The 27136-nt window shown below is 35.1% G+C and overlaps 1 protein-coding gene across 5 annotated transcripts in view; it reads right to left on the bottom strand.

Annotated features, from left to right (window-relative positions):
- CCDC171 (coiled-coil domain containing 171) overlaps positions 1 to 27136 on the bottom strand; it is a 272305-nt gene that overhangs the window by 118521 nt on the left and 126648 nt on the right. For all 5 annotated transcript variants that reach the window (XM_074330354.2, XM_088792782.1, XM_074330356.2 and 2 more), the window contains 3 exons: positions 26428 to 26657; positions 25771 to 25953; positions 20311 to 20496 (listed from right to left, as the gene is read on the bottom strand). In XM_074330354.2, coding sequence (XP_074186455.2) covers positions 20311 to 20496; positions 25771 to 25953; positions 26428 to 26657 — 599 coding nt within the window. The remainder of the gene's footprint in view (positions 1 to 20310; positions 20497 to 25770; positions 25954 to 26427; positions 26658 to 27136) is intronic.

Raw genomic sequence — 27136 nt, 5'->3', positions numbered from 1 at the left:
GACTCCACCTCTTGATATGGAAATGGCAAGGTTCTAGAAGCATCTGTGGGACCAGAAATACTGCTGTAGCCATTTTTGAAAATATAGTATTTCACAGCCCCCAACATGAAAGAAAGTGGTCAATGGTAACAGAAAAAAAAATAAAGACCACTGAAGAAACAAAGAGAACTTAAATAATTGTTTATTGTCTGTTAAATACACAGTTAAAACTACAATTTAAAAAGATACAGAAACTATTTTTTAAGGGATGCTATGAAAAGAGAACCAGCGAATTAAAAGCAACTTTTAGAAATTAAACATGAGTACCAAGGACGTCATAGGAATGGTGGCAGTGGGGCGCACTTTTTGAGTTCTCCTCCGGATCTTACCACAAACAGGACATCTATAACCCATCAAAGGACTCTCTGCTCATCACGCAAAATAGCTAAGAGGCTTGTGCAAGGATTACTTGAAGGTGGGCAAATTGGGCGAGCAAGGGAAGAGGGAAGGGAGCGGAGTAGAGATGCGGCCCGCACCTTCGGCTGTGGAAACACGCCTGCATCTGCGGCGGTGGAAACACGGCCGGCATCCACAGCCGCAGAGACGCAGCAGATCCCAGGACGGAACAGAGAACACAAAAGCCAGGAGGTGGGCTCTTTCCCTGTGTCCCACAGCTGATCTCTCCCGCCGAGGGGGCAGCATATCCAGCATTTGAGGCAATAACCTCAGTGAGACCTCCAGTTGGGCCCTACGCCGGACAAAGGACACAAACTTCATACCTGGGCCCCTTTCCCCCCTGCTCTCCCAATCCTACCCCTGCCCTTCCAGAGACTTAAAATGGCCCCTGAACCGAGGAGTAGTGTCAGATTACAGAGGAGCCTTAGTGCTCAGGCTCTGGGAAGCCTGGAGGGCAGCTCTAACCCAGGGAAGAGGCTGGGAAGAGTGTGATTTTTGCTGGGCTAGGAGAGAAGAGACTCCTCCACCCCGAGCCACCACCTTTTCTGGCCTGCCTAGGGCAGGGCAATTACAACTGCGGAGGCACTCCCAGGGATCAGCAGTAGGCGGCCTACGCAGCTCTGGGCTTTCAGCAGCTCAACTGCACTGACTTTGTAGAAACTACCATCCAGACCCCTCAGCCAGATGCATCTAAATCTGCAGTTCCAACGTCACTCTGGGCACCAGGTGACCAGCTCTGCCTGCACAAAACGCAGGGGACTCTTTGGTACAGCAGAGGACAACCTGGAGATTACCTGGTGGGCTTAAGCCAGGACTGGCGCTCCTTTTTGTTTTGTTTTGTTTTGTTTTGTTTTGTTTTGTCTTTATATCTTTGATATCTTTGCCTGTGCTGAGTGGGAGTTGTGGGTTGTTTTTACATGTGAATGTATTTGATTTTTTCTTTGTTGTTGTTGTTGTCATTGTGCTTGGTGATTTGATTTGTTCTGAAATTGCCCTACCAGGGCCCAGCTTAAGAGGCACAGATTCAACATACCCAGAGGCCAACTCCAGACCAAACCAGAGTACGACCGGGTTTGACCTACAAGTGACACACCCAGAGGGAATTCTCTACAGGCACAAGAGCCCATAGAGGCCAAACCACATTTAAGTGGTCAACCCCCACGCAGCAGAACACCCTGCATTGGGCAGAGCCAAGTCTCACAACTAGTCAGCCTAGGAGTTAACCCCACCTACTCACAAGTGAAAAGCAATTAAAGATTTTCTTTAACAGGACAATATACACAAGAGTCACCTTTGGAGCACATGCAGAGGAGAAGAACGAAGTAGTGCAAGTCAAATATAAAGGACACATACCACATAAGATAACCCAGAAAGAACTAAGAACTCTAGGGGATCTACCTAATACATTGAAGCAAACACAGAGAGTCAGCCAGAATGGGGAAACAAAAAAACATGTCCCAAATAAAAGAACAGAAGAAACCTCCAGAAATGGAACCAAATGAAACAGAGGTAATCAACCTATCAGAGACAGCGTTCAGAACACTGATGATAAGAATGTTTAAGGAGCTTAGAGACGACATAAAGAAGGATAGAGAAATCATAATGAACAACCAGTTAGAACTAAAGAACACAATTACTGAAATAAAGAACTCACTTGAAGGAGTTAACAGCAGGTCAGATGAAGCAGAGGATCGAATCAGCGACTTAGAAGACAAGTTAGCAGAGATCACCCAAACAGAACAACAGAAAGAAAAAAGACTAAAAAACAATGAAGATGTTTTAAGAGACCTCTGGGATAACATCAAGTGCAACAACATGCGCATCATAGGAGTACCAGAAGGTGAAGAGAGGAAGCAAGGGATTGAGAACATATTTGAAGTAATAATATCCGAAAACTTCCCTAACCTGACGAAGGAAACCAACATACAAGCCCAGTTAGTGCAGAGAGTTCCAACCAGGATAAACCTAAACAGGCCCACACCAACACTCATTATAGTTAAAATGGCAAAGATTAAAGACAAAGAGAGAATCCTAAAAGCAGCAAGAGAAAGACAGAGGGTTACATACAAGGGAACTCCCATAAGACTATCAAATGACTTTTCTACAGAAACATTGAAGCCCCGGAGGGAGTGGCAGGAGATACTCAAAGTGATGGAAAACAAAGGCCTACAACCTAGATTGCTTTACCCAGCAAGGCTATCATTTAAAGTTGATGGAGAGATAAAGAGCTTCCCAGAAAAGAATAAGCTAAAGGAATTTATTACCACCAAGCCAGCATTGCAAGAAATACTAAAAGGACTTCTGTAAATAGAAGAAAGATGAAAACAATCTAAATACAAATTTTAAAATGGCAATAACTATGTACCTATCAATAATCACTTTAAATATAAATGGATTAAATGCTCCAATCAAGAGACATAGGGTGGCTGAGTGGATAAAAAAGCAAGACCCTTGTATGTGCTGTATACAAGAGACTCACCTCAGATCAAAAGACACACACAGCCTGAAAGTGAAGGGTTGGAGTAAGATATTTCATGCAAAAGGAAATGAGAAAAAAGCTGGAGATGCAATACTTATATCTGACAAACTAGACTTTAAAATGAAGAACATATTAAAATACAAAGATGGGCACTATATAATAATAAAGGGATCGATCTAACAGGAGGACATAACCCTAGTAAACATCTATGCACCCAACATAGGAGCACCTAAATATATAAAACAGATATTGACTGACATAAAGACAGAGATCAACAGTAACACTATCATAGTAGGGGATTTCAACACACCTCTGACAACAAGGGACAGGTCTTCCAGACAGAAAATCAATATGGGAACAACAGCCTTAAATGACACATTGGACCACTTGGATTTAATCGATATTTTCAGAGCATTTCACCCCAAAGCTGCAGAATACAAGTTCTTCTCAAGTGCACATGGAACATTTTCCAAGATAGACCATATGTTAGGCCACAAAACAAGTCTTGATAAATTTAAGAAAATTGAAATCATCAATTGTCTTCTCTGGCCACAGTGCTATGAAATTAGAAATGAACTACAGGAAAAACACTGGAAGACACACCAATTCATGGAGGCTGAATAACATGTTACTAAATAATGAATGGGTCAACCAGGAGATCAAGGAACAAATCAAAAGATATCTCAAGACAAACGAAAATGAAAACACGACGACCCAAAATCTATGGGATGCCATGAAAGCAGTCCTAAGAGGGAAATTTATAGCATTGCAGGCCTACCTAAAGAAACAAGAAACATCACTAATCAACAGATTATCTTCACACTTAAGGGATCTGGAAACAGAACAGCAAAATAAGCCCAAAGGCTGTACAAGGAAGGAGATAATAAAGATCAGAGTGGAAATAAATGAAATAGAAACCAGAAAAACAATACAAAATATCAATGAATCCAAGAGTTGGTTCTTAGAGAAGATAAACAAAATCGACAAACCTTTAGCCAGACTCACTTAAAAAAAGAGAGAGAGGACCCAAATTAATAAAATCAGAAATGAAAGAGGAGAAGTGACAACAGACACTGCAGAAATACAAAAAATTTTAAGAAATTACTATGAGCAACTATATGCCAACAAATTTGACAATCTGGAAGAAATGGAGAATTTTCTAGAGACATACAACCTTCCAAGGCTAACTCAAGAAGAAACAGAAAACCTGAATAGACTGATTACCACCAGGGAAATTGAATCAGTAATCAACAGTCTCCCAACAAACAAAAGCCCTGGACCAGATGGCTTTCAGGTGAATTTTACAAAACTTTCAAAAAAGAATTATCACCTATTCTCCTGAAGCTCTTCCAAAAAATCCAGAAGAAGGGAAGACTCCCAAACACTTTTTATGAAGCCACTATCACCCTGATCCCAATATCAGACAAAGGCACCACAAAAAAAGAAAACTACAGGCCAATATCTCTAATGAATACAGATGCAAAAATCCTCAACAAAATATTAGCGAACAGAATTCAGCAATACATTAAAAAGATCACACACCATGATCAAGTGGGATTCATCCCTGGTATGCAAGGGTGGTTCAACATCCGCAAATCAATTAATGTGATACACCACATTAACAAAATGAAAAATAAAAATCACATGATCATATTGATAGATGCAGAAAAAGCATTTGATAAAATCCAGCAGCCATTTACGATAAAAACCCTTAAGAAAGTGGGAATAGAAGGAGCATATCTCAGCAAAATAAAGGCCATATATGATAAACCCACAGCTAACATCATACTCAATGGGGAAAAGCTAAAACCATTCCCCTTAAGATCAGGAACAAGGCAAGATTGCCCACTTTCTCCACTTCTATTCAACATAGTGTTGGAAGTTCTAGCCACAGCAATCAGACAAGAAAAATAAATAAAAGGCATCCAAATCTGTAAGGAGGAAGTAAAATTGTCATTATATGCAGATGACATGATACTATACATAGAGAATCCTAAAGACTCCATCAAGAAACCATTAGAGCTGATAGATGAATTTAGTAAAGTAGCAGGACACAAAACTAATATTCAGAAATCAGCTGCATTTGTATATACCAATAATAAAACATCACAAGGAGAAATTAACAAAACAACCCCATTTACAATTGCTCCAAAGTCTATAAAATACCTGGGAATAAATTTAACCAAAGAAGTAAAAGATCTGTACTCAGAAAATTATAAGACACTGAAGAAAGAAATGAAAGAAGATACAAATAGATGGTAACACATACCATGTTCATGGACAGGAAGAATTAATATAGTTAAAATGTCCATACTGCCTAAGGCAATATACATATTCAACACAATTCTTTTCTAACTACCAACAACGTTTTTCACCTAAATAGAACGTATAATCTTAACATTTATATGGGACCATAAAAGACCCCGGATAGCCTCAGCAATCTTGAGAAATAAGAACAAAGTGGGAGGTATAACAATACCTGAAATCAAATTATACTACATGGCTACAGTAATCAAAACAGCATGGTACTGGCATAAAAACAGACACATAGATCAATGGAAGAGAATAGAGTCCAGAAATAAATCCATGCCTATATGGCCATTTAATCTACGACAATGGAAGCAAGAGTATACGGTGGGGTAAAGACAGTCTATTCAATAAATGGTGCTGGGAAACCTGGACAGACACATGCGAAAAAATGAAGCTGGACCACCTCCTTACACCATATACAAAAATAAATTCAAAATGGCTTAAAGACTTAAATGTAGCATCTGAAACCATAAAATTCCTAGAAGAAAATATAGGAAGAAACTTCACAGACATTACCCAGAGTAAGATTTTTACTGATATATCCCCTCACGCGAGGGAAGTAAGAGAAAAAATAAACATGTGGGATTACATCAAACTAAAAAGTTTTTTCACAGCAAAGGAAACCATCAATAAAACAAAAAGGGTTTCTACTGAATGGGAAAAGATATTTGCCAATGATATATCTAATAAGCGGTTAATATCACAAATTTATAAAAACCTCACTCAACTCAACTCCAAAAAAACAAACAACCCAATTAAAAAATGGGCAGAGAACATGAAGAGACATTTTTCTAAAAAGGACATACAGATGGCAAACAGACCTATGAAGAAATTCTCAACCTCACTAACTATCAGAGAAATGCAAATAAAAACAACAACGAGATACCACCTCACCCCAGTCAAAATGGCTATCATCAATAAATCAACAAACAACAAGTGCTGGCACGGATGTGGAGAAAAGGGAACGCTTGTGCACTGTTAGTGGGATTGCAGATTGGTGCAGCCACTATGGAAAACAGTATGGAGGTATCTCAAAAATCTGAAAATGGAACTACCTTATGATCCAGCAATTCCACTCCTAGGTATCCATCCGGAGAAATCCAAAACTCTAATTCAAAAATCTTTATGCACTCCTATATTTATTGAAACACTATACACAATAGCCAAGACATGGAAACAACTGAAATGCCCATCGGTAGATGACTGGATTAAGAAACTGTGGTACATTTATACAATGGAGTATTACGCAGCCACAAAGAAGAAAGAAATCTTACCATTTGCAACAACATGGATGGACCTATAGAATATTATGTTAAGTGAAATAAGTCAGACAGAGAAAGACAAATACCATATGATCTCACTTATATGTGGAATCTAAAGAAAAGAATAAGTGAATGAACTAATCAGAAACAGTTTTGGAGACATAGAAGAAAAACTGAGGGTTGCTAGATGGGTGGGGGGTGGGGATAAGGAGGAAGGTGAGGGGATTAGAAAACAGTTGGTAACCACAATATGGCCACGGGGTTTTGAAAATTAATTTGGGGAATGTAATCAATAATGTTGTATAGATTTTGTAGGGTATCCGATGGACACTTGTCCCATTTCGGAGACGACCTCAGGGATGATGTAGATGCCTGATCACTGCACTGTACACCTGAAGCTGAACAATAATGAATGCCAACTATAATTTTATATATATATAAAATTTATTTTATATATATATAAAATTTATTTTATATATGTATATGTATATGTATATGTATATGTATATGTATATGTATATGTATATGTATATGTATATGTATATATACATACATATATGTATATATGTATGTATATGGTTACAGGAAGCGGAGTACAGCATTAGGAATAGAGACAGTGGAAATGTAATGGCTCTGTGCGATGTCAGAGGGATAGTGGATGGGGGGAGGGGGGTTCACACAGTGTGAGGGATATAAATGATAAACGTCTAAGTATTACTTTGTCTTGTGTACCTGAAACTAAAAAAAAAAAAAGAATATTGATGACTGAGCCATAAAGATGACCTCTCCTTGATTACTTTAAGAACCATAATACACACTCAATTCTACTGGTCACAATAACTTAAAAAAAAAAAGAAAAGTAATAAGTTTCTTAGGTGGAGGCATATAAAATTGCCACTATAGTGGCCATTTTGACATACAATAATAATTTTAATAACTTAAGGCCCCCACACACAAGACTATTTGGATTAAATATGAAATTTTAAGACAATAAACTATTTTTCCACCACTAAGTAAATTAATTTCTTGAAAGTTTTTAAAATAAACAGTAGTGTTAAAACCTTTTTTAAAAAAATGAGTACCAATATAAAATATTTAAATAGACAAATGAAGAGAAACATACAGGCTTTACCAGACTCTAAAGCAAAAGGATAGAAAACATAAGAGAAAATGTAAGGCCCATACAGCATCAAGCAGGGTTATTCAACTTCTCAAAAGGAGGAGAAAGAAATAAAACAGGAGGATATGAGATTGAATTCTGAAGCATCTATCGAGTATTATTTCACAAAGTAAAAATGTTCATCCACCCCAGGCTTACCATCTTCCTCACTTTGGAACTCTTCTGCCACCAACACTGAACTGAACTTCAAGTAGTCTAAATTACAAGTACTCACTTGACGAAAAGCATTTGAAATCTAAATAGCTGCAGGGTAAGACATTTATGGAATTATTCCAATTTCCATGTCTAGATATTTTAACCAATTATCTTTTTTAAAAAGCCTCTCATAGAGAGAAAATAAAATGCCCCAAACTCTGAAAGAAAATGCTGTATTGGAAATAGAATGGCCTGATCTAATGGAAATAGAATGCCCAATGAAGTCGCGCAGATCCTAAGTTCAAATTCTAACTCCAAAACCTACAAATATGTGACTTTAAGAAAATTTATTAGTAACTCTGATCCTTAATTTATGATGCGTTTATAATTTACATTTATGTATTATTATATGTTATCTTTCCAGGTAATTGTGAGGATTACAGAAAATGTGTGTAAAGCATCTAACCCATAATGGTTACATTACTGGCATGATTCAAGATCCTCATGAGAATCCACAAGTGTGATGGCCACATCCCCACTCTGCCTATATCATCAAAGAAACATTCTCTGAACTAAAGGCTAGGACGACTGATCTACCCATTGCCTGGTCTCATCTATTCCCTGCCTGTATTTTTGGTTACCAATTATGTGAGTGGTGTTCTTAAGGCAGGAGGCTGTAGCAATCTGAATTCCACAAACAGAGGCAAATCAATAGCTTCTACTTCTAATAGTACAGAGCTGGTATTCTCACCTGACATTGAGTCACAGAAGGAAGAAGAAGAAAAGCTGGGGTAATTCTCTGTATTTTCTTCTTCCATACAATGAGAGGGAAGACTTGTGACAAAGCAGAAGAAAAGTAAAACACCTTCCATCTCTTTAATTAATATTATTCTCTATGTGTAATAAATGGTTACCACCATCCAAGTCTGAGAATCCAAGAGGAAAGGAAACACTTTCACAGCAGATGGCCTAAAGTCCCAAAGCCATGTAGATGTTGACCAGCTCATGAAAATACTGTGAGCCATGTTGGAATTCAGGCAATGATTTGACTACGAGAGGCCAAAGTAAAATTAGAAGGCACCATTCTCATCAAAGTACAATAATGAATTAGGGATAGACGACAGTAAAGGATTGGTAAGAAAGATATCAAATTGTACACAGATACTTGCTTCTTAAAAGAGTTTACAGAATAGAAATCAGCCAGTTTCCTGCATGAACTTAGTTCTGTTCAGCTATTTTAATAAAAGATTTTTATTAATTACAAATAAACGAAAATCCTGTCAAATTCTCAATTCTAATCTAGACCTTAGCTAAAGCACAGGCTTTGTCAATTCAGACCATAACATTATGTGACTCAAAGTATTTGCCACCACCTGGGGGCAGCATACCACTAGCTGCTGGAAGTGACCTAAGGGCAAAGAGCCAATAGAAGACTGAACATGCAAATGACAAAGACCACACCCAAAACATGTCATAAAAATCGGTTTCCAAGGGTATACATTACAACATAAATACATACATACATTCAGATATACACGCGTATAGTTTATATATTTACATATAAAATATATAAGTAGAAATATAATAGTATTTAACATTATGTTATATGTAAGTTGTATTATTTTATATGTAAACATATAATAAAATAAATTGAGTGTGCCTATATGTGAATGAATACCTGTGTATACAGTAAGTCCTCATTTAATGTCATCCATAGGTTCTGTTTCTTTACACGAAACAACACATAATGAAACAAATTTTACCACAGGCTAATTGATATAAATAAGAGTTAAGTTCCTATGCCACCTCATCAACATTATAACTAAACGTTAAACAAAATGATATTATTCAAGGACCTGCTGTATACATATGAATATGATTGAAAACTGGAAGGTCAGTATGTCATTTTTTATTTAAAAAAATAAAAATTTTAATAATAAATTATACAGTTTCTTTTTGTAAAGCTCATAAAAGAATTTTCTCTACTGTGTAGCTCACTAATTCAGAATATGACTAAGTGGCTTGACAGAGGAAAATCTGATTCATCGCTATTGAGTTCTTGAAGTGGGCAACATATGGCAGGTAATAGGAATATGCATATTTTCAAGTCTAGAAGCAATAATATCTGTTCTAAAACCTAAGAATGATTTTGTTAAAAGGCAAATAATGTTTTATTCTGTCATGAAAATATTTATACACAAAGAAAACATACAGCTCTTATCAACTTTAAATAGGTATGAAGCATTTTATTTTTCTTAAATATAAAATATAAAAATTTATTTCTGTGACATATTAATACTACAATTTTTCAACAATAACACTCTTTAAAGCTATTAAGGGCCCAAAGAAAAGTCTTTAAGCAATACTAATAAATGTATTTGGCTTTTATATATAAAGCATCTTGATCATGTACATTGTCAAGTTCTTTGCAATTATTTTTGTTTCTTAATCTATACAATGTAAGCAATAATACTTATCTCTTAAAATGTTGTAACTGTTAAATAAAATAATATGAAATGCCTTAAAATGTGTCTAACCAAAGTGTACACTCAGATATGTTAATGCTCCCTCTTTTCTAAAACTACACTACACATAGCAAATTAACTTTACATAAAATTATTTGAATAAAAAACACCTGTGTGGGGGGAAATTCATTGTTCCTTTTTATGCTCAGTGCAAAACAAAACAATATAACTCTCCTTATCTGTTACACTGACAAATGTTCTTGGGTATCAATTGCTAACATTGGTATTTTATTGATAACGCCTAATGGTATCCAATGCTGATGAGGATGGGGCTCAGCAGGTGCTCTTAAACACACTTTCAGGAGTTTCTCCAAAGAGGACATAGAGATGGCCAACAGACACATGAAAAGATGCTCAACATCACTCATCATCAGAGAAAAGCAAATAAAAAACACAATGAGGTATCACCTCACCCCAGTTAGAATGGTTATCATCATCAAGACAAATAACAAGTGTTGGAGAGGCTGTGGAGAAAAAGGAACCCTCATACACTGTTGGTGGGAATGCAGACTGGTGCGGCTGCTATGGAAGGCAGTGTGGAGGTTCCTCAAAAAATTACGAATAGAATTACTGTATGACCCAGCAATCCCTCTCCTGGGTATCTACCCAAAAAATCTGAAAACATTTATCCATAAAGACATATGTGTTTCAATGTTCATTGCAGCTTTATTTACAGTGGCCAAGACATGGAAACAACCAAAATGTCCTTCGATAGATGACTGAATAAAGAAGTTGTGGTATATATGGAACACTATTCTGCCATAAGAAAAGATGAAATAGTGCCATTTGCGACAACATGGATGGATCTTAAGATTATTATGCTAAGCGAAAAAATCAGACAGAAAAAGAGAACCATATGATTTCATTGATATGAGGGATATAATACTGAAAGCAACAAAGGAACAAGACAAACAAACAAAGAAACAAAACTTCTAGACACAGACAATAGTTTAGTGGTTACCAGATGGTAAGGGGGAAGGAGGTGATAGAGGAGGGTAAACAGGTCAAATACATGGTGATGGAAGGAGAACTGCCTCTGGGTGAACACACAATGTGATATACAGATGATGTATTACGGAATTGTCCACCTGAAACCTGTGTAACTTTACTAACCATTGTCACCCCAATAAACTTTAATTAAAAAATAAATAAAAAATAAAAGTACAAAAAAAAGTACACAGCAGATGTAAACACCAATCTAAAAAAAATTCATAGCCTTAAAAACACATACACACATCACTTTAAAGTATCTATATTTTTGAACCAGTACATCTGCTTCTTGAGCCCTATCCTGAGAATACAAAGAGCTATGTAGTCAAAGACAATCATAAGATGCCCATCTTAATTTTAACAGTGAAAAATGAACAAAATTTGAATTTCCAACAACGGGAAAATAGTTAAATATATTTCAGCACATTCATAAGATGGAATATTATATGGCTCATTAAAATAAGGTTTTTAAATAATCTTAATGAATGTCAATCCCATTCACCTGGTTGCTGAAGATTATCCTTGAATCATCTCTTTCACACTTCACTTCTAATCCATTTGAAACTCCTTAAATTTTATCTTCAAAATGTAAATATATCCAAAATCTCACCACTGTTTACGCCTACTACCCTGTTCTAAGCCACCACCATCTCTGTTCTAAATTATATTGTTAGCCTCTGACTGGTGACTCTGTTTCCACTTTTGCATACCTACATTCTAACAGATGCTAGAATGATGTAAATGTAAATGTAAATAATGCCACTCTACCCAAAAAAACAGGATGCAAAACTATATACAGCATACTTTGTTATATTTGCCAAAATATTAATAATGTTTATATATGGGTGAGAATGGGGTTACATACACTTTGGAAGAGGTATGTTTTTAAAGGTTTTCTTACTGTGAGCATGTTTAATCAATAAAAAGAGCAAAATTAAGGGAATGCTTATAAAAAAAATTATACAGAGTTGAACTGTATGATTCAAAATATTTTAAGTAGTATTTAAAATATGGTATAACCAAAAGTTAGTATTCAATTAAGAAACATGATAATTCTAATCTTAAATTACTACTCATTGAGGACAAGTTTAAACATGGAAAAAGCTATTTTAAAATTATATATGAGAACATACACTTTGAAAAAAAGAAATTATGTCATAATGAGTTTAAACAGAAAAGGGATTTTTTCTTTTATTATGTATTTTTCTGTTGTTCAGTCTACCAAAAAGGGGAATAACATTTTTTATGAAATTCTTAGCTTCTAGCTTGAATCTTCTCTGCTAATTTTGTTTAAATGACCTGAGAGCTGTTTCTTTCTTAATTTTTTTTTCTCTGACCTTGAAATATAATGGACTACTTCATAGGTCTCAATGGTATAAGTCATTAGGAAGATAAAAAATATATGGGATTAAAGTAAAAAATGATAAGACTTTTAAATTAAGTAATGACGTTAATAATCCTACTTTATGAAAATGGGTTATGTGATAGATTTTAATTATTATAATCAGGGTTTATCAACTAAAAAATGTTTAAATTTTTTAAAGTAAATTAATTTTGGGGGCTCTCTCATTTAAAAGTTTACTAGAGAAAATATGGCTATATATAAAAAAATTAATAAATAAATGACTTCATTTACATTCTATACCCTCAGAGTATAGCAAATAATTTTATTAAGATTATAAAGGTTAGGACTTTTTTTTAATAAAAAGAAGATAAATATTCATAAAATGTGATCCTTTACCAGTATTACTACAAATCCCAAAAAATCTTTGCAAATTATTCCATTTGAAATTTGAAAAACATACTCCTTTTTCTTCTTGCTTCTTCTTTCCCATCTTTAATCTAAGTGTAATTAAGTTTTGAGAGTGGAAAATAGTAAAGCACAGAGTTCGTTTTCTATTACAATTGAGATATAAGCAAGAAAAAGCTAAAGCAGCTGCAAGAAGATGAGGAATGACACAGGGAGCTGGGAGGAGGCAGGAGTCTCTGAGACCCTGTGAGGCTACTACAGCTTGATGGGATGGAGTATAAGAGAGAAGTACGCAGATGACAGAAAATGATGATGAAAAAGGGCATGTGAATAAGAGTTGCATCAGAGTTAGACAAAGGAACTATTTGGCAGGCCTGCTATGAATAAATCTTTTATTTTTTTCTATAAGCTATTTTCTCTAAACCAATGTCTAGGAATTTTCATGGACAGAATTATAAAATTGTGACAATTCAGATAATTTAAGATTTTATAATACTTTCAGAAGCTCCCATCATTGTTATATCAAAAATCTCACCAACCACTAAGATATAGGTATTCTTTTTAATTAAATTCAATATGTTCTCCACAAAATCAAGTACTGCACTTTCCACACAGTGAAGGCTCAAATATGTATATTAATTAGATGACCAAAATTTATTTTTCAAGAAAGATGAATCAAGTGGTGATTTTTTCACCTTTACAGAATGATTCTTTGGTTTAAAATGATCCTACAAATATAAAAATATTTTTAAATTTTCTATAAATAATCAACACACCAAGTACATTTCAGATGTAGAGTTATCAGAATTTAACACATACCTAACTTTTCCTAGGAAAAATAAGGAGTAACTATAGCTTTATTCTAAACCTAAATGATTCAGTCATTCTTTTTTTTTTTTTTTTTTTAAAGATTTTATTAGGGAAGGGGAACAGGACTTTATTGGGGAAGTGTGTACTTCCAGGACTCTTTCCAAGTTAAGTTGTTGTCCTTTCAATCTTAGTTGTGGAGGGTGCAGCTCAGTTCCAGGTCCCGTTGTTGTTGTTAGTTGCAGGGGGCGCAGCCCACCATCCCTTGCAGGTGTCGAACCGGCAACCTTATGGTTGAGAGCCCACTGGCCCATGTGGGAATCGAACCAGCAGCCTTCGGCATTAGGAGCATGGAGCTCCAACTGCCTGAGCCACCGGGCCTGTCCCAATTCAGTCATTCTTAATGTCAAACTTACTAGAGGGCAAAATAAAATATAAATACACACACACACACATACACACACACACGTGTGTATGTGTGTGTGTGTGTATATACATATCTTTTCATATAAGCAATGTCATTCAGGAAAGTCATTCAGTTTCTCCTTACTCTAAAATATTTTAAAAAGTAACACAGTGAGGGATATAAATGATAAATGTCTATTACATTGTTTTGTACACCTGAAACTAATTTTTTTAAAAGAAGGAAAGAAAAGATAACATATGGAAGTTTGCTTTAAGTTAAAGAATCTGACATAACTTAGAAGAATGTCACAAACACATTAGAAATGTCATTTAGGAAAACAAACAAAAAAAGACATTCTGAGGACAATTGGGGAGTTTGAACATGGATTATATATATATTAAATTATATTACTGAATTTAAAAAAAAAAGTAACACAAATCTAATGCCCATCAGAAGATGAATAACTAAATAAACAATGTCATTTACATTATGGAGTTCTGTACATTAATTAAAATGATAAATAGATCAAGTAAGGCGCATGTAAGGCTCAAAGAGTATAGGCTATTTTAATCCAGACTTGTGGTTTCTTGGACAACACAACTGTCTCAAAGTTGGTAGGTTTTAATCTCTTTTCTTCTAGTCAGTGCCACATGCCAATAAATATACCAAGATTCTTTCTTGGAGATTACCCGCATTATTGATTTCCCTTTTTCCATATACCCATGTGTACACGCAGGCATTGCGCTTAATGGTGGTTACCTTGAGGCCATCTAAGATAACTGGCTAGAATAAGAGAGCTACACCCCTAATTTGTTCTTTGCTCCGGGACTGAGACTTAATGGGCTCCTTCTAGGCCCCAGATTTCTAGATTCTCTCTCCCTCTTCCCTTTTATTTATGTTCACAAACGAACTAATTCTTTCCTGACTTCATCTCTTTCTTGTAATACCTTTTCCAAAACAAAGTATCAACGCCAACATATATTACCACCAATTCTTTCTAACTACTTCCCCTAGATCTATAGGATCAGCAGTCCTAAATTATCACAAGTACAGTTTTATCAAATATTTTGCCACAGCTTAACATGAATTTCCATCTTTCCACCTCTGATGTTTCCTCACCACGAACTGCCTGATTACTAAGCCACTGCCTCAGGCTTTAGGTATTGGTTACAGCAGTAACCTATTTTAAGATACAAATTTCTGTATTATTTCCCACAAGTATTTTACCCACAGGTTGACTCCCTCATTAAAATAATTGTGCTTAGGGGCCGGCCCGGTGGATTAGGCGGTTAGAGCCCCATGCTCCTAACTCCGAAGGCTGCCGGTTCGATTCCCACATGGGCCAGTGGGCTCTCAACCACAAGGTTGCCAGTTCAATTCCTCGAGTCCCGCAAGGGATGGTGGGCCCCGCTCCCTGCAACTAAGATTGAACACAGCACCTTGAGCTGAGCTGCCGCTGAGCTCCCAGATGGCTCAGTTGGTTGGGAGCGTGTCCTCTCAACCACAAGGTTGCTGGTTCGACTCCCACAAAGGATGGTAGGCTGTGCCCCCTGCAACTAGCAACGGCAACTGGACCTGGAGCTGAGCTGCGCCCTCCACAACTAAGACTGAAAGGACAACAACTTGACTTGGAAAAAAAAAAGTCCTGGAAGTACACACTGTTCCCCCAATAAAGTCCTGCTCCCCTGCCCCAATAAAATCTTTTTAAAAAAATGAAAAAATAAAAATAATTGTGTTTATTTTAATCATTCTTCAGTTACTCCATTAACATGCAGTGTCCATCACCAATCTGAAGTCTATAAAGCATAAAAATATGTAAGGCACGATCCAAGATAAAACGGTTAGTATAAATAGTTACCAAATTTAAGTCCAAACTTGAAGTCAAGAAAAAAATAAGATACATTGGATTTGTGGCTTTTGTATGAACTACTGTACACCACATACAATTTTAAAAAACAAAAACTTGCCTAACAAAACTGCCTCAGAGGTCCAACAGTACTAAAGATATTACAGAGCAGATTAACAATATAAAATATCTCTCAGCTTAACAGGTAGCTCTTTACTAGCCCATGGGGGTTGATGCCTAGATGTCCCTAAGTGTTATGATTATAAACTCTAGCCTCCAGCTAGGTTCGCACACCTCAGTGAGCTACTTAGACTTCGCTGCCTCTCACCATTCGGTTTTGAGTACCTTCTTATTTCTCGTACCTGAGCATTGTGTTCGCTTTGTTTTTAGCTTGGCTAAATACCCCACAATGCACCTGTAATATTTTATCTAGTTCCACTCCATGTGTTTACAGTGAGATGGAAAGTTTGCAAAATTTTAATAATCGAAAACTGACAAGGACAGTTGAGATAAATTATGTCAATCATGACTATGGACATACATTTTAAAATCTTAAGTGAAAAATTAATAATCTGAGGGCAGCAATGTATTTTTAAAAATCATCACAACTAAGTGGGGTTTATTTCAGGAATGCAAGACTGACTTAAGATTAGAATACAGAATAATGTAATGCAGGGTCAGCAAACTTTAGATAGGAAATACTTTGTGTGCCACCTCGGTCACATATTCTTTGATTTCTTTGATTCATTTTTTTTGTTTGTTTGTTACGTATGGTCCTTTAAACACGTGAAAACCATTCTTAGCTCACTGGCCAAATACAGGTTGTGGGCCATAGTTTGCCAATCCCTGATATAATTCAACATTCTAACAGAATAAAAGAAAAAAAAACCATAAAATTATCTCAATATATGCATAAAATGTATTTGATAATATCTAACATTCATTCATGATTTTTTTAAAATAATGCAGAATCTAGGATGATAACTCCCTTAACCCAATAAAGATGATATATCAACTAAAAACCTGTAGCAAACTTCCTCCTTAATGTAGAAATGTTAGAAAGATTCTCTAAGACTGGGAACAAAATAAGGATGCCTACCTACTGTTTCTACTTCTACTTAACATTGTATCTTTGTCAGTATATTAAGGAAGGAAAAAAAAATTAAAGTATTAAGATTTGAAAAGGAGAGGCAAAACTCAATAATATGAAGGTCTAATTAGAAAACCCTACAAAGTACAGATAAAGTATTACTTGAATTGGTAAGAGTTTAGCAATGCGGATGAATATGAGATTAATGTATCTGTCTATTTATTCATGTGCCAGTTACTTGGCTGATCTTAGGCTGTGAAGGCTCCTGAAGGAACTAAATTAGGCAAGCTTTCTTCCAGAGAAAATTTTACATTAGCTTCTGTCTAGACATTACTGACCTGAGATTATCCCATTCAGGTTACTAGGCAATTCCTTAATAAGTGCAGCTCAGGTTCAAGGCCTGATGTGCTTGGTGGAGCCCAAAGCTTAGCCTCCCACTTCCTGCACTGGATTTGGTGTTTGCCTACAGGGTAAGCCCAGCATGTGTTCACGGTGCTAACTTTGATTTCCACTTGTTGGAGCTGGTCGGTGGTGTTTGTTCTGTGAGATTTCCTTCCTCTTTTTTGTTTTCTTTTATTACCTTTTCTTTTTTTTTTTTAATTAAAGTTTATTGGGGTGACAATCATTAGTAAAGTCACATCGGTTTCAGGTATACAATTCTGTAATCATCTATATACATTTCCTTTACACTTTAATGCACTGCTACAATACAGGAAGTGTCTTATCCAAAATCTAGCTGTATCGTAAAGGAAGGCCATTCATTCTGTGTATCAAGTCCAAAGTATGATTTATAAAAAACCATTGCCTATAGAAAAATGATTAAAAACAAACCCCAAATGTTAACAGTGGTTGTTTTCAGATGGTAATTTGTTTTCTCTTCTGTATTTCCCTATCTTCTATTCATGATCTTATTTGTTTTTATAAAGAAGAAGCAACACACTTTATTTTTTTAAAAGAAGTTATGCACAGAACACATTAAAAAATTATTTCTTTAAGTATTATTGAAAAACAAAACAATATGCTTGCTTTTCCAACAGTACCTTAATTAAATCTCATAAAAATTCTGTAACTTAAGGATCATCATCCCTAATTTTGCAGCAGAGGAAACTGAGGCTCCGAAAGGTTAAGTTATTTGCCCAAGTGACAGAACTGGGATTTGCATTCAGAAATACTTGTTCCAAGGCCAGTGCTTTTTCTACTGAATCATACTGCCTCCCACAAGAGAGCATTTTCACATTACCACCTGCTAGTTCTAATTAAGAGGTAGTAATTAAACAATTCTCCGCTCCTGACAATATTTAAACTACTGGCATTTTAAAGAAATTAATACAAACAGCTTTTTATCTGCTGGAAGATACTATAACTAAACACAAACTACAAGCTATTGCAAAGAGAAAAAAACTGCTTTTTCAAAGCATGGTTAATTACATTATCTATTAATGAAGCATAAAAATGGTGTTCAATGACCAATTGCAAAAATGTTCAACTTACCTAGTAATCAAAGACATACAGAGTAACAATGACATAGTGATCAAATTAGCCAAAAAAATTTTTAAATAGTAATAGCGAGGTTGGGTAAAAAGTGAAATTCTGATACATTTTTGGTGAGAGTGTAACTGGTAAAAATTTGCTGTAGGCCAACTGATAATATATACATTTTAAAACATATGTGGCTTTTGACCTAGTAATTCTCATCTAGGAATTCATCCTAAGGAAATAATCACAGATTTGTAAATAAAGATTTAGCTACATGGTTGCTCATCTTAGAAGTACTTATTACAGCAAAACAGAAAAAAAGAAAGAAAGAAAAAGAAACTGGACTGAATTTAAGTCTACAATAATAAAGAAATTAGGTTAATAATTTTTAATAAATTTTTCTAAAAACTAAATCCCAGTTTCAATATTTTATAGGCCAGGGAACCCTGAGCAAATCCATTCAACTCTCTCAATTTATCAAAAAACAATGGAACAATAATAGCACCTATTTCACAGGGGTAATTTAAGAATGATGTAAAATAATTCATCTAGAGACTGCAGCATAGAGCCTGGCATATGCACAGTGCCAATCAATAATATACATAATGTGGTTAGGAAGGCAGATGTGAATCTGACTCCCTAGGTCTATCACTTACTAATGGTTGTGCAAAGTTACATAACCTCTTTGTATTTCTGTTTTCTCATCTACACATTGAGAATAATACCATAGAGTTTGTGTGAGGTTTATATGAGATAATTATTTATAAGTATTTAGCATAGTGCCTGGTAAACAGGAAGCTCTCAATAAATTTTGACGATTTTATTGGTAATATTAACATTTAGCTACTAGAATAAATACAGATTATTTGTATAAGAAATTATATACTAACTCTGAGTTGCTTACTGCTTTTAGGTTTGATACCCAATATAAAAGCTATGGTATATCATTTTGGTTTTCCTAGAATTAGTTGTTCCATTCCAGTGTGTATAACCTCACTAGTGAAAACTCCACAAGCATTATAATCATAAACTACAATTCTTGGCTCAGAGTTAGAGCCAACATTTCCAAAAGATACCATAGTCATAAATCCATTAATGAAATCTTCTAAATGACAACTATTTTATTTTAACTTCTGTTTTCCCTTCTGAATACCTTTCCCACAAATAGATGACAGGAAGAACAACTCCTAACCAAATCTCCTTCACCCTCAAACACGCACTTATATAAGATTCAGAGAGATCCAGATGCAAAACCTTTCAAAATCCAAAAGATACATGGAATTTCAAGGTCCAGAGGGAACAAAACAAGGAAAAAGAAAAAAAACACTAAAGAGAGAAAGAAACAAGAAAGATAAATGAAACAAAGGAGCAAATTATTGTTGAAAAATATCTCCACTTTGTTCTCAAATAGCAAGTAAAACCTACTTATACATTTTCAATACACACGAATCCTGCTTGGAATCAAGGTCCCAGAACCATATTTCATTCCATCCTTATAAGCGTTATAGAATAAACATTTCCTATCTTGGGATCTGTTCCCTACTCAGGAGATATATATGATTCCCTCAAGGATCCACACCTAGAGGAAACAAACCATTATGCAAAGAATATTTTCCCACCTTAACAGCTTCTCCGAGAGTTTGGTTTTTGTCAGCTTCCTCACTGGAATGTAGTTCAAGTCTATAATTCAACTCCTGTAGTTGTTGCGCCTGTTCATTCAATAGCATTTGTGCCTGCTGTTCCCGAAGTAATGCATTATTCAGTTCTTCACAGGCACTTTCAAACTTCTCATGGGTGATCAATTTCTGAAACAAGGGGGAAAAAGTTCAACGATCAGCTAACTACATTTTGTATCATTTAATCTTCAGAACTGTATTTGTTAACATGAAGAACATAACACATACATTTGTAAATGTCTGATACAAGACAAAAAATACTATTAGTTTGGTGCAAAAGTAACTGCGGTTTTTGCAATGAAAGCTTTTAACAAGTTCCTGTGCTTTTCAATGATTCCCTAAAAGTCTGTGTTCAGTGTATGTTACCATCCAGGCCACCCTTGTCAACATGCCCTCCTGGGAGACTCCTTACCAGACCATACCTCCTGAATCCCACCACAACTCTCATTACCATATAATCTTCTTTTATTTTCTTCACAGTCATTATCATTATCTAAATGCATCTCATATAGTTGTTCACGTTTTTTATCACCTGTCTGCAGGCTGCCACCACCCATTGAAGGATGGGAGCTCCACTGAGTGGGGACCTCACTCAGCTGGCTCATCCAATACACAGAAGAGTGCCTGCCATGTAACAGGTTCTCAAGAGATATTTGTTGAATGAAAGAATATTCAGATATAAACATCTGCCAGAAAAACTGTGCACCATAACATATAACATGGTTTTTATAATATCGTGACTGCTCTGGAGAGCAAAGCACTCTGCTCTGGGATAACTAATGACAGTTCTAGACAAGGGCCATCCTTTCAGGGGTGTGGAACCCAAGGCAGACCACACTTGGTTTATATCCTGTTCAAACCATTTAAACAACTGAAAATTGGTTACAACAAACAACAAGAGACATCTTGATCTTGAAGAACAAAAATCAGGAAGGTTTCCCAAAAGGTAACCTGAGAAATGTATGTGGAAATTAAAGGAAACCATGCAATTCACTTAATCACAGTAAGTGTATATATGTATATCTATTTAAGATTGATAATTTCCCCATTGTTAAAAAGAATTTGAGGTGGATTAATATAATTAACCACAAATATAAAGCAAATTGATTTAAAATATTTAAAAATCTAGCGGGTCAGGAGAGGCCAAAAACCTATTGAGTCTAGGCATCTAAAATGGTAAATTATTACAGTTGAATGTAGACTTTACCTCTGAGTTTTCTGACAAATGAGAAAAGAATAGAAATGTGCTTAGTTATATTTCCTCTTGGGCCAATAATAGCAAGTATATGGCTCATATAGAAAAAAAAAACTTTTGCTAGAACTAAGTTTGAGGACAAATTTATTACATGGGTCTTTCTATATTATAATATGTAAGTACTCAGTTTTACTTTGGCACCAGGTACCTGGTCTGCTACCTCCTGGAAGCAACTGTCTTTTGCTATTATTTGCCCTTTCAAAGGTGTATATAATGGAATACACCTTTGAAACTCAATACTGATTAAGTTTCAAAAGGCAACAGTGCAGCATAAAAATAGATTCCTAATGATTAACCTAAGTTAATACAAAGTAATGAGAAAGCTCACAAAGCACTAAGGAGAGCTGCCTCATTTATTGAGAGTCAACTAGTAAAGGTGTATCTAACACATCACTGACACTTGTACAGTGCTTAGACTTTCGGGAACACACTTTTTACTCCCTCTTAACAGGTGCCTCACTCTTCACATTGCCTATTATTACAAATACAACTTTCACTTTCAAAATATCAACTATGACAACCTCCTCTCGGCACTCCAGCTCCATTTCAACTTCTTAATATCCCTCTATTCCCCAACGCCACAGCACTCTTCTGGGTCATATGAACAAATATTTTTGCACTTCTTCTACCTTCTATTGGTTAGGTTGTTTTAAATTATCGCTCCTTGCCATCAGACCATTCTGTCCTGGGCAATCTACTTGACCTCTATAAATCAAGATCCCTGCCATTTTGCAGAACCTCTTTCCACTCCTCCAGAATTTCTCATTTTCTTAAAAACTTAGCTAATTTTAGCCTCTCTCTTGTCCATCTATCCCTCCCAGAGACTCCCTCCATTCTGTTCACTCTTCCGCAAGCAAATAGGATCAAACAAGTGTGGCAATGTAAAATAAGAAAGAGATGGTGTGTGAAAGCAGCTGTATGGAGCTAATAAACCAAAATAAGATCATGAGAGTTAGCTGTTGAAGAACAACTGTCAGTAGATGAACATGGTATTCCAAAACAATGAAAGAACTGAATAGCTTTTGGCAGGCTGGATGTTTCCTTTTCTGTTACAATTTTAGACCAACCTAAACAACCTGTTTTATTTTCCTCCTACATACTTTGCTTGAACCAGTGAAAGGCACACACCCCAATTTGTTTTAGAGGAAAATAGCATCTTCTTTTCCATCTATTATGTTTTTAATAAAATCATTCTTCATTAATACAGCCATTAACCAGTGTCAGTGAAGTGGTTAACCACTACAGTGAAAACCACTACAGTGAACATTGACCACTATAGTGAAGTGGTTAAAAGTATGAGTTTTGGAGCCTGACTACCAAGGTTCAAATCCTGTCATTTCCACTTACTAACTGTGCAACTTTGGGCAAGTTACTTAGCTGCTCTGTGCTCCATATTTCTCATCTGTAAAATAAAGATAATAATAGTATTGAGCTGTTATTGATATGAGAGGACAAAATGAATCAACATCCTAAAGTACTTAGGGTCAGGGCCTGATACATGGCCAATATGTCACTAAACATTAGAAATCATCACTCTATAACTTTACACCTTGTAATTGTGTGTCAAAATATAAAAATTATGTATCTCATTCCCTCAATTTTACTTTAATTAATCCAATTTTCATTTCTACACTTCAGTGGAAGTAATTCACACTAAACATTTTCTGAAACACAGCCTTAGGGTTTGCTGCAAGTCAATTATTCAACCAAAGCCCTTACAAGAGGATTCTATCACCTTCCAGCAACTGTTCTTCAAACTCTTATAACCCCTCTAGATTCTAGAAAATGAGTCCTGGCTACTTCCAAACTAATGAAAGATAAGATGTTTACTTGTTTTCCTAATGAATTTCCTATGAACTAGGAAATCCTAGAATTCTTCATACATATTCCAAGAAGTAATGTATATAAAGAATCTTCCAGTTTTTCAGGAAACCCACTATTAGATAAAACCTCATTATAGTTGACTATATTCTAAATCTCAAATTGCATCAATGGCCCTCTCTTTCCATTTCAGCAGGCCATCTCAATGTCCAAAATTTAGTTAGTATATACAGTTGAAAGCAAACCAAAAGGAGAGAGAGATACTCCAAAGGAATTGGCTTTTAAAAGTACACACACACACACACACACACACACACACACACACATACACACACACAAAGTATACACAACAGCTCTTTATGATTTATGTATAATGGCAAAACAGATTTGGGGAAAAAATTAAACATGTATGAATAGAGGAACAGTCAAATTTTAATACATCCATATGATAGAATAGTATTTATTTATCTGAAGTGAAATTAATAGTAAATGACACAAGAAAACATTAACAGTACCTTAACTAAATATATATATATGCGATAGAATATATCACATGCAAAGTCATTCCATGCAAAATCATCCCAAACTACAACTGTCCAAAAGGGCGTGCATATACACATATACACAGAGAAAAACACAGGGAACAAAATGCATGCACACTTCAAAAGTGATTGGTTCTGGGTGGTTAAGATGAAAGTAATTTGAACTTTCTTCTTTATACTTTTTAATTTTTATTTATGACTATCATGTAATACCTTTATAATCAGAAAAAAATGTTGATAACAGCTATACATGATGTGAGAAGGGTAGTAAACTGGGGGAGGGGGTTATTACTTTGTGAGGGGTATAAATGTCTAACTATCACATTGTTTTGTACACCTGAAACTAGTAAAAAAAATGCTGAAGCAGCTCATAAATTTTTCTTCTCTGAGCAAAAACCAAAGAAAGTAAGGAAAACACTGTTTTCTTTAGATAGTCACCAAAAAGAAAACTATTACTTATCTCTGATCAGAAGAATAATTCATGATTAGTTGACCTGCCTAATTTATAACTCTTCGCCCTTTGAAGGTATAGCTATTTGAAATAATAATTAACATTAGCAATTTACATTATCATAGGATTAATAGCTAATCTACTATCTGCTGGTATCTCCATTACAACAAATGTTAAAACTGCAAATTCCAAATTAACCAAAAGATACATTTAAACTGAAGTTAAAACTCGAAAAATTTAGGTTTCCCAAAAAAGGAGGTACTCAAAGTAGCTTATCATGAGGTTTAAGAAACAAATTTTATATTCATATGTATATTAGCTATCATCAGTTGTATACAGTTTTGAAGTTGTAGAGTAACCTATTAACTCTATATTCCTATATCTACATTAAGAACAATGTTAATAACTAACCCAACTGCAAATAGAACACGTGGATATCTGTATTTTGTGGTGCTTCATATATTTATATATTTCATTCTTGATCTAATGTTATTTGGCTAATAGCCTTCACTTTCTCAGCTATCTTCTGTTTTCTTGCATAATACATATAAATCCTTTATGGAAGTTAGACAAAACGAACATTTCTTTGGAAAAGCAACCTGATTTCATACTAAATAATCTAATTTACTCAAAATATTCAATATAAAATGAAAAGAGAGGAAATTCCACCCTCCACTCCAAACATCTGGCTCTATTGGGAGCACTTTATTTATTATTATACATGTGGGGGCTTATTTGCTATAGCAGTTAAGCTATCCTAACTTAATCGTTGTCTACACTATCAGTCACAGTTTACATTTTAACAGGGTTATGAGTTGTGCTGACACAGAATCAGTATTCCTAAGCATTGGGCGTAACTTTTTTTAATTGAGCTATAATTAACATACAACATTGTGCAGTTTAAGATGTATAACGTGATAAATTTATGTATCACAATATGATTACCACCATAGTATTAGCTAACACCAGTATCGAGTCACATAGTTATCATTTCTTTTTTGTAGTGAGAACATTTAAGATCTAGTTTCTTAGCAACTTTGAAGTATATATACTTATTGGGGCATTTTAGAAGGGAAGTGTTCTGATGAAAAAGAAATATTCTTAATGGGACTTTTGAATTACTTGAAAAAAACAAACAAAAATAAAATAAACGTATCTATACACACACATATATGTATATATTAATATATGGGTATATATATATATATATATATATATATATATATATATGTGTGTGTGTGTGTGTGTATACACACACACACACACACACACACACACATAAATATTCAGAGGAGAGTTCACCAAAGCCATAGTTCTTTAAATCATATACTTACAGAGTGCTTAAATTCATTTAATTGCATTTGGAGACCCTGGGCTTTGTCAAGCTCCTTTTTCATTTCATTGACATTTCGTTTGAATTCAGTGACCTCTAAGCGCAGAGCACGGCGCTCCACTTCTGCTGCGTGCAGTCTCTGTGTAAATCCAAATATTTGCTTCTGTAATGATGCTGTGCTTTTCTGTTAAACAAGAGCAGTTTTACAAGAAGTAATTACAGACTTACTAATAAACAGCGATGACCATTTCACCAATTAAATGCAACTTACATTATACAGAGAATACCAGCTATTGCTACAATTTAGAGGTGAAAACTTTATATTTTATGTGACCAATAATTTGGATTACATGAAATGAACAGCTGAAGAAAAGAAATAATCTAGATGGGTAGAAAATAGAAATGACAATCATTTATGTCTCATACAATTCTGTTACAATATTCTTATAGAGGTCAGCTCAAAACTCATGCCAGAACTTTCGTATTTTGCTACTTGGACCCAATTGGAAGTGCTTTCATTTATTGTATTAAAGATTACATGAAACCTAAAGGAAACATAGACACATTCGTGTACAACTAACTTAAACTACAAATAAATCTGATTAAGAATTAAATTCACAAATCCTAAAGTTTCTATTTAATAAAGTTTTATACATACCAAAATGGGCACGTGACCACGCAGTCCGTATTTCAGGGCCAGTGTGTTTACTTTATGAAGTCCACGGGCCAGCCTCTGAACCAGGGAATCTTTTTCTACATATGTAATACTCCTGCTGCTACCGTGCAAAGGTAAACTCTCCATTGCTAACCTAATTTTATCCATGAGTTTTGCAAAAGAATTCTTGGCAGCACCTATTAGTAAGTGTCCACACATTCTGGAATTTGGATCTTCAAAGAAAAAGAAAAAAGACAGGAAAGTGTGAATTGTCGCTTATTCGTTTCACAACAATACTTCCAATCGCAACACAATGAAAGTATTTTCTCAATTATATAATTCCCATTTACCTGTAGTAATTCATTCAAAAAGTCCCCTCCTACATTAGCTTTCACTGTAAAAAAGGAATGCAGAAAATAGTTCACCTACTAAACAATTATTGAAAGGAAATCTGCATGTACATCTCGTATGTCATTCACACTGAACGCTACAATACTAAAAATTGATCATCACACTCTGTTTTAAAACATAATATAAATTCATTTTCTATTTACAACTACCAAAGCTTGTTACCTTAGCGTCATACTATTTATATTCTCAGACAAGAAAACATAATTTGCCTTATTCCAAGGCAATTAAAATTTTACAACTACAATTACTTATTTCCCCACAGGATTTCTGTAATCATCCCTCTCATACTCGTATAATGGAC

Source organism: Rhinolophus sinicus, chromosome 16 (genome assembly GCF_057876585.1).
Source record: "Rhinolophus sinicus isolate RSI-liver-muscle chromosome 16, RSI-T2T, whole genome shotgun sequence".
NCBI lineage: Eukaryota > Metazoa > Chordata > Mammalia > Chiroptera > Rhinolophidae > Rhinolophus > Rhinolophus sinicus.
Note: the sequence above shows the minus strand (reverse complement) of the source record. Positions and strands in the feature narration are given on the sequence as shown.